At 25.9% G+C, this 10,383-nt stretch overlaps 1 protein-coding gene across 1 annotated transcript; it reads right to left on the bottom strand.

Moving 5' to 3' along the window:
- Positions 1-256: 256 nt before the first annotated feature.
- LOC124891465 (small ubiquitin-related modifier 1-like) lies at positions 257-563 on the bottom strand. Its single transcript, XM_047403202.1, has one exon. The coding sequence runs from the start codon at positions 548-550 to the stop codon at positions 257-259; it is 294 nt and encodes a 97-aa protein (XP_047259158.1). The 5' UTR covers positions 551-563.
- Between the last annotated feature and the right edge of the window lie 9,820 nt (positions 564-10,383).

A 10,383-nucleotide genomic window follows, 5' to 3' on the forward strand; every position in this document is an offset into this window, starting at 1 on the left:
AAGCTGGAAAGATTGGATGATGAGTTGGATTTAAATGGGTTATGACAAATTTTTCAAGACTTTTGTCTAAATGACAAAATAAGTCTTGAAAAGAGCCTTTTTGGCATGAAAGCCCGCTAAGTTCGTACGAGTTGGTTCAACATAAGCAAAACCACGAAGCTTATGTACATCTGCAGGTCCAACAGTAGCACAAGCTAAATTTATCAAAGTCTACTACCTAAAAAAAAAAAGACTATCCACAAACAAAAGAGATGCCTCAAAGAGTTGAGCCTCCAATTTGATGCAACATTGCATCAATTTGATCGCCATTCTCCATTCTCAACTCATCTGGAGTCTGCTCTCCTCGAAGACGGCGACCATTAAACAAGAAAGTATTTGAATTGAAATCTATAGGCACTCGGTCACAATTATATGCATTCATGAGTTTTTTCAGTTGGATGCTTCTTTTGATCCTAAAGAATACTTCACATCTATTCTGGCCTTTGACTTTGAGATTGATGAGAACATGATTGTCGTCGGGCTTCTTATCATTCTCTGTTGATTGTGACATTTTTCCTTCGTTCTCTTTTCTCTGCTCTCACCTAAACAAATGAAAGGCAGAAGAAGACTGTAGGATTTTTAACACGATTAATATGGATAAATAACTTCATTTACGTACAATCTAAAATAAAAAAAATAAATAAGAATATATGAAACAAGTTAAAGAGAATCACCCTATTTTTTTTTTAAGTTCTCTTAGAAAGTTAGAGACTTTTTCGTTAAAAATCCAAACTCTAATACTTGATAATAACTCAAATTTTAATAGATCTATGTCACAAGAGATAGATTGAAGCAAGTTATCAAGGTTTATAAATTATACTACATATCGTATTAAAGACTAATAATTTTGAATTAAAGGCCAATATTTTTTCCTTTCTAATATTTTATATCTTGTGATGCAAAATTTGAATTATATAATTTATTGAATAAGAAAAAAAAAAGATATGGTTCCACAAACTTCTTAGGAGACACAACAGAACTTGTAATAAAATCTAGAAAGATAAATATAAGAGGAGAGTGATGTTCGAATCATTAACTTCATTTTTTTGTGTGTGTGTGTGTTTGCACTTCACCACACTTGTTCGAGTCATAAACTTCAACAATTAATTGAAGGAAAATAAGAAATTCCTCTGCAGACAATAAAGAGTTATAATTACTTACAATGTTAAGTTGCTCAAGGGCAACCACTTCAGATAACGATCAATACCAACACAAACCAATATAAAGAGAAAAGAGCATTAGAATATATGTACCAAGATACACCTAAATAATGAAAAACGAAATATGAAATTAGGACATAGGTATTAATTTGTATTATGAAGAGATTTGTTTCATTTGAAAGATCATTAAAATCTGTGGTGGTATAAGTACTAGATTGAAAATTCATTTATGCTTCTCTACTGTTATATACAAAGGTAATTCTTTAACGAGGTGGGAAGGCGAATTATACAAACAAAATGAAGAAATAAAAAGAGAAAAAATTGCTAAAGCATGTGTGAAACGAAAGGACAAAGAGAGGAAAGCACCTTTAATCTTGAAATAGGATGAAGAAATGATGAGAAAATATTCTTATCTTTATAGAATTATGAAACCTTCAAATTTGAAAAATAGACAACAAAGGAATACCCCTATAATTAATGAGTTACTAGTTATATATTATGGAAAGCAGAAAAGAAATTATTTAAAAGATTGATGCATTTTCTTTTTTTGACAACTTCTTAAATGGTTTTAAAGATTGCTGTATTTTTTATTTTTTTTTGTCAACTTCTTAAATGATTTCGAACACCTACAAATATAAAGTAGAAAACTTAAATAAATGCTATATTATAGATATATTCCAAATCAAGTAAAGTGTAGTTACTGAAAACAACTCAATGTAATATTTCAAATCATGTAGAATATTCATTATTGATTGAAATTAAACTTTGAAGGTTACATGTTAAGTCTCCCTGAGTTATAGTATATAACATATTGTTAAGAATCAACGAGAAAGGCGATGTCAACAATATAGCCTCATATAATCTTGAGAAAATGATAATCTATGATATCATTACTAATAGGGAAAAAGGCTCATATATGTCATTGAACTATAAAAAATAACTCATTTATGCCATCTGTTAAACGTTGGGCTCATTCATGCCATCGCCGTTACAAAATCGGCCCATCCATGCCATTACCTTTTAACAGATGATTTTTAAAATCAGTCTTGCCACGTGGCAGCTTATTAGAGGGCCACATCATTTTTTATTTTTATTTTTTATTTTTAAAAATATTTTTTAAAATTTTTTTTAAAGAATTTTTTTTTGATCCATTAAAATGAATCCACGCAACTTTTTGATCTATTGAAAATTAGTTTGATCTATGCTTTTAAAATTTGATTAGTTTTTAAAACATTCTCGTTCGATTCGTTTTTTTGTCATTTTTGAAGATTGTTTTTATATTTTACCTTTAATATTAATTATTTTTTTCTTCAAATTAATTTCAAATACAATAGTAAACATCATTTAATAAATATATTATAATAAAATAGCTATTTTAATTGACGGGCGAGTAATTAAAAGGGAACAGAGAGAGTATACACTCCACGCTTTTTATCACTTTTTTTTTTAAAAAAGATTCACGTTAACTAAAACTTTTGTCATTTTTCAGTTGAAACTGAAGGGATATATAAACATCAAATATTATTATTATAGTATTAATAGTTAGCTTCTCATTTTGCCAACTCTATGTATACTATATATGTCGGCATGTTGTCGCTTTCCTGTTTTTGCAATGATAAATGGTGATACATAAAGTGTTATGTACAAATGTTGAATGCTGATTAGGGGCGGCTCAACCCTTTAGGAGAAAAGGCGGCTGCCTAAGACCCCAAAATTTGAGGGGCCTATTTTTGTTTAGTAATAATAAATTACAAATTTTAATAAATATATTAAATACTATTTATAGAAAAAAGAAAAATTTTATATAAAAAAATAAAACGCAAGGCCTCCGTTTGATTTTTGCCTTAGGCCATAAATTTGCTTGAGCCGCCCCTGATGCATTCTATGTTTAATAAAAAAATAAAAAAATAAAAAGTTACTTACATTCGACTGACAAAATATTTCATGTATGCTAAAACATACTATATGCTTAATTAGAATAGCGTTTGGTTATAAATTTTAGTAGTAGATTTAAAATTAAAAAATTCTTTAAATATTTGTTTGATCATGAAAAATTAATCAAATTTTAAAAGTATAGATCAAACTAATTTTTAATGGATCAAAAAATTGGGTGGATTCTTTTTAATGGATAAAAAAAAAATTAAAAAGAAAATTAATTCTTTTTTTAAAATAAAAAATGACGTGACCCTCTAATAAGCTGCCACGTGGCAAGGCTGTTTTTAAAAATCGGTTGTTAAAAAGTAATGGCATGGATGAGCCAGTTTTGTAACGACGATGGCATAAATGAGCCATTTCTGATAATTCAATGACATAGTTGAGCCTTTTCCCTTACTAATATAACTTTTTCACTTCAAATTAGGATTGTTCTTGATTCGTAAAGGCTGAGCTAACTAGTGATTAACTAACATGTCATTAGGTACGAAGAAGCAATTTTGCACTAACGACAATATTGTTGAAGTAGTTATAGACTATAGAATATCAGAACAGAAAGTTGTGTAATTAATTCTTGAATATCAATTTCTATCTTGCCCAAATTATCATTAAGTGGTTAAATTTAAGAACAATTGAAAGTAAAAATGATATTAGGTTAAATAATATTAGAATCTTTTTGATTTTGTCATATTAAATAATGCAACTTAAGCTTTTTAGTTTTTAATGCATTCTTTTTATTCCTTCTTAGGAACTCTAACCCGCATTACCCCATACTTCTTTAATGACCCAAACTCATAATCTTTGAGCCGTATGCAACATAAGCTTCATATGCAAATCTAGACATAAGAAAAGAGGTCACCACCCTGACAATTAACTAATTATATAATTAATTACGTGAAAACAACATAACTAGTCATGTGTCACCCATATGTTTGTTGGGTTCGAAATCTAGAGGACGTAATGCGGAAACTTATAGTTTGCAAATCATAGAAATGATAAATCAGATGACAAAGAAAAATATAATACTAAAAACATATTATTAATATGATTTGGTCAAACGACCTCCATATTAAAATAATAATGAAAAAACTTAAAAACCTATTGAGAGAAAATCTCCCCCTAAATAAAACTCTTAGACGACTATATTATGGATGCTATTTTGTTATGATATGAGAAGGGGGATCTTCTATTTATAGATGTCCAAAACCTTTTCTCCACAAAAGAAGTTTGCCAAATATGAAATAGTTTTGTATTTTTCTTTTAGAGAAAAAGTAAAAGTAATTATAATATTACTTTTATTTTTCTTCTAAGAAAAGTTAAACTTAATCTTGGTAAAAAAATCAGGGCAAAAATCTTAGAAAATCTCTCCTTTTTTACTTGATTTTCTGGCGAAATAATCTTGATCCTCCTTCTTCACAAGATCATCATATATCACTGATGCTTACCATGATTAGAAGTTGAAATGGGTTAAAAAAATTGGAGCCCTATGCGTTAAAAATAAAAGCATGTGTTAATATTATTGGAGCCTTGTGTTTTAAGTAAACAGGGTTAAAAGTGGAGCCTTGTACATTGAAAGTGAGCATAGGTTAACAGTGGAGATCTATTAGATCTATTAAATCCGCGCACCCCCTACAAATGGTATCAGATCCCAGCAATTTAAAAAGTACGGAAGAGAAATATATGTTAGAATTAGAATTAGAATTAGATCTAGAGTTAAAAAATTTACCTACAAAATTATTAAATTAATTATGCAAGACCATTTAAAAATAGAGAAGCTTTTAGAAAAATTAAAGAATCTTTAATAAGTAATTATTCAAAATATATAAGTCTAAATAAAACAAAAGAAAACCCACAAAAATTAGTCTACTTAATTACATTAATATCTAGTATTGAATCAAAATTAATAACACATTTAAAATCCAGAAGAATGAAACACATACCACCTAATTATGATAAAATTAGATTTAGATATCCACCAAGATATTATAAATATAATTTAAAATGAATAAAGTACAACAATATAAAGAATTAAAACAAATTATCTCTGAAAAACGTAAAGAATTAAAAATAAGAATAAAAAGACTACATTATAATATATTTGCCGGAGTTAGTAAAAATTCAATAGATACACAAAAAGATGAAATATCAAAATTGGAATCACAAGTAGATAGTTTAGAATATATATATCAACATGAACTATTCACAATAAAATGAATAAAGAAGAATTTATAATAGATGAAAAAATATATGAAAACTACGAAGGATCAAAAATAAAAATAGTATTTTCTAATCTAGGACGAAGATATAAGAAAATAGGTGAACATTTATATCTAATGTTAGAAAAAGAAGAATTAAAATTAGAAGATAAATTAACAGCAATGGTAAGAATAGAAAAAGAAAATGAAGAGATAGATAGGAAAAAGGAAATAGAAAAAATAAAACAACAAACTACGGAAGAAATACGAAAAATAGAAGAAACTAAAAATAGTAGGATTGCTGAATTAGAAAAAGAATTACAAATGTTAAAAGAGCTGTATGAACAAAGGCAAAAAGAAAAAGAAGAAAAAGATAGAGAACAAAAATTACTAAACGAGATAAATCAATTTAAGGAAAAATTGGAAATAAAAAACAAAGAATTAGAAATAAATAATATAGATATTGAAGAGACAGATAATTATGAGTCCGAAGATAGTGAAACATATACAGAAATATTAACAAATACAAAAAATTTAGAAATCAATGAAGAGCAAAAAGAAATTAATGAGGAAAATTTAGAAAATACCCACACAGAAATAAATACTCTTGATAAAAAAGAAAATGAAAATATAATACCTAAAACAACAGAAATAAGAAAACCTATATATTATAAGAATAAGTTTAAAAAATATAATGAATATGACAAATGGATACCAAAACAAATAGTGAATAAAAATTATAACTTTTTAGACCTAGACTGTGTAATAGATACAGAAAAAATAATACAATTATGGATAGGATATATGACAAAACAATTATTAGATAATAATATAAATATAACAGATGCACCAGAATATATAGAAAGAACATTAATAGAATCAGTAAAACTATGGTTTTCAAATTTAACTGAAAATAGCAAGAAAGTATTAAGAACTAATAAACCTATAGAAAGAACATCATCAACAACAACTAAACTAACCCCTATAGAATTATTAAAAAAATATGAAACAGCTATAAAAGATGAATTTGGTAGTACGACAACAATGGAAGAAGAACAAGATGAAGAAAGAGATATAAATAGAAATTTAATGTTAAAATTAGCAATATGTAATATGTGTTATATAGATGAATATACTTGCGCATTTAAAGAATATTATTATAAAGGAGCATATAGTATAGAAGAAAGTAAAGAGATAAGGAAATTATATTTTACTAAATTACCCGAGCCATTTAGTTCAAAAATAATAAAAAGTTGGGAAGAAGCAAAAATAGTAGATACGTTAGGAGCAAGAATAAAATTTTTACAACAATGGTATAGAAACTTATGTGAAAAATATAGAGAAGAATTAAAAATGGAAAAAACATTAATAAGAAATTTAGCATGTTGCAAAAATAAAATAGCACCCCAATTTGGATGCGAAGAAAGATATTATAAGAAAAGAAAAAGACATAAGAAATATAAGAAATATAAAAGATCAAAATATAAATATAAGAAACCAAGAAAAAGATATTATGTAAAAAATTATAAACATAAAAGACCATATAGAAAGAAGAAATCTATAAAAGAATGTACTTGTTATAATTGTGGAAAGTTAGGACATTTAGCTAGAGATTGTAAATTACCTAAAAATCCAAAAAATAAACAAATATCAGAAATAAAAATAGATAATACCGAATATATGCAAATAGATTATATAGATTATGAATTAGAAAGCGAGGATAGTATATATGAAATTTCAGAAAATGAAACAGATAATGAAATAGATGAATCAAATGACTGAAGAAGATATAAAAATAATAACAAAGGAAGAATATTTAAATGATGAAGGAACGGAACAAAAAATAATATTTGATAGTAACATATTTGATGAAATAAAAGGAAAAGAATTAGATTTAAGTGTAGAGAAAATATTTAAAATACCAACAATAAAAAATATTTTTACTAGGAAAAAGGATGAATATTATGTAGTATGCCAAAAAGAACATGTAATAGACTGCAGATATGCAAAAGGCAAAGCTAGTATACCACTAGTAACAAAAAGAATAATTAATAAAGAAATAAATGATATAAAAAGTAAAGGAGATCCAATAAAATATGTACACCTTGGAGGTACAGAGATATTAATAAAAGCATGTTTTAGAGAAGGAATAGATACACCAATAGAATTATATTTAGCAGATGATAGAATTATAAAACCTATAGAAAAAAGCACAATAACTGCCGTAAAAGGAAATCTAATATATCAAAAATTTAAATTTATAATAAGTGCAAATTATTCAGTAGCAGTAACAGATAGAAATATAGATAAATCATTAGTATTATATTGGAAAATATCAGGAATAGAATTAACCCCAGGAAGTAAAATATTCACAGCAAGATGTAAAAATCTATATGTATTAACAACAAAACATAAAATAACAGGAAAAAATAAGATTAACAAAATACAAATAGAAAGCCCATTCGAACAAATTGTAAAAACAATAGATTATAATGATTATAGCTATAGAGACATAGATACAGAAGAAAATTTAGAAATAGTAAATGATAGAATAAGTACAACGAAAAGAATAGCTAATGAAAAACCAGAATCATCAAGCTCATCAAAAAGAACAAGTTATGAAACGAATTCAATAAGTAATTTAAATCAATATTACATAACAGGAAAAATAAATGAAAAAGAATATTTAATACTTTTGAATACAGGACAAGAAGAAAATTATATAGCAAAACATCTAGTAAAAAATGAAGAAATAAAGACTGATAATGATATGTGCCCAGATCTACCAAGAAGTTTAATAAATAATAAAAATATAGCAGAAAAAGAAATAATAATAGGAGTTAGAAAAATAAAAATAGAATTCGAAGTAAAGGAAGAAATGCAAAAAACAGATATAATATTAGGAATAAAATGGTTAGAACAAGTAAAACCATATAATATAGAACATACACAATTAACCTTAACATATAACAAAGAAAAGTTATTCTTAAAAAGAGCCTTAACATGAAATGAAGATATATGTATTAATGAAGATAGTAGTAGAAGGATATTACAGTAGATATTATACGCCTATGATAGATACAGGAGCAGAAGCTAATTTATGTAGATATAATTGCTTACCAGAAAGTAAATGGGATAAATTAAAAACACCAATAATAGTTAAAGGATTTAATAATGAAGGAAGCTTAATTACTTATAAAGCTAGAAATGTAAAAATACAAGTATGGGATAAGATATTAACAATAGAAGAAATTTATAATTATGAATTAACATCAAAAGATATACTTTTAGGAATGCCATTCTTAGATAAATTATACCCACATATAATAACCAAAACAGACTGGTGGTTTACAACACCATGTAAACAGAAAGTAAGAGCAAAAAGAGTTAATAATAAAATAAGAAAGAAAACTGATTGGATAAAAGAAAGTGAAAAAATTACACAAAAGTTAGAAAATATAAAAAATACTGAAGATACAGTAGAACTAGTAGTATTTTCGATAAATAAAACAGAAATAACTATATTTTCAATAAATAAAATAGAAATAATTCAGAAAAAATTAGAACAATTATATAGTGAAGATCCATTAAAAGGATGGGAAAAACATAAAACTACTATAAAAATTGAATTAACAGATAAAAATAGCATAATAACCCAAAAACCATTAACATATAATTTTGACGATTTAAAAGAATTTAAAATGCATATAGATGAATTATTAGAAAAACAATATATACAAAAAAGTAATAGTAAACATAATAGTCCAGCATTTATAGTAAATAAACATAGTGAACAAAAAAGAGGAAAAAGTAGGATGGTTATTGATTATAGAAATTTAAATGCAAAAACTATAACATATAATTATCCAATACCAAATAAGATATTAAAAATAAGACAAATACAAGGATATAATTATTTTAGCAAATTCGATTGTAAATCAGGATTTTACCACCTAAAGCTAGAAGAAGAATCTAAAGAATTAACCGCATTTACGGTACCACAAGGATTTTATGAATGGAACGTATTACCATTTGGATATAAAAATGCACCAGGTAGATATCAACATTTTATGGATAATTATTTTAAACAATTATCTAATTGTATAGTGTACATAGATGATATATTATTATATACAAAAACCAAAGAAGAACATTTAAAATTATTAGAATAGTTTACAGATATAATAGAAAAATCGGGAATAAGACTAAGCGAAAAGAAAGCTGAAATTATGAAAAATCAGATAGAATTTTTAGGAATACAAATAGATAAAAGTGGAGTAAAAATGCAACAACATATAGTACAAAAAATAATAAATTCGAAAGAAGAATTAGATACAAAAAAGAAATTACAATCATTTTTAGGACTAGTAAACCAAGTAAGAGAATATATTCCAAAATTAGCAGAAACTTTAAAACCACTACAGAAAAAATTAAAAAAGGATATAAAATATAACTATGATGAAAAAGATAAAAAACAAGTTCAAAAAATAAAATTACTTTGTAGAGAATTACCAAAATTATAATTTTCAGATGAAAATAGAAAATTTATATATATAGTAGAAGCAGATGCTAGTGAATATAGTTACGGAGGAGTACTTAAATATCGATATGAAGCAGAAAAAATAGAACACCATTGTAGATACTACTCAGATACGTTCAACGAGACAGAAATAAAATGGGAAATAAATAGGAAAGAATTATGTTCATTATATAAATGTTTATTAGCATTTGAGCCATATATTGTATATAACAAATTTATTGTACGAACAGATAATACACAGGTACGCTGGTGGTTAACAAAGAAAATACAAAATTCAGTTACAACAAAAGAGATTCGGAGACTAGTTTTAAATATATTAAATTTCACATTTACAATTGAAGTGATCAGTACTAACAAAAATGTTATTGCAGATTACATATCAAGACAAAGCTACACAGACTGAAATAATAGAAGAAGATATTCTAGAAAAAATACTTAACACCCTAACTACGCTTTCAATGAAAGTGGACAGTATGGGTAATGAGATAGAAAAACTAAAGACTAATGAAGATAAACT

The sequence above is a fragment of the Capsicum annuum genome, chromosome 1, assembly GCF_002878395.1.
Source record: "Capsicum annuum cultivar UCD-10X-F1 chromosome 1, UCD10Xv1.1, whole genome shotgun sequence".
In the NCBI taxonomy this organism is placed as follows: domain Eukaryota; kingdom Viridiplantae; phylum Streptophyta; class Magnoliopsida; order Solanales; family Solanaceae; genus Capsicum; species Capsicum annuum.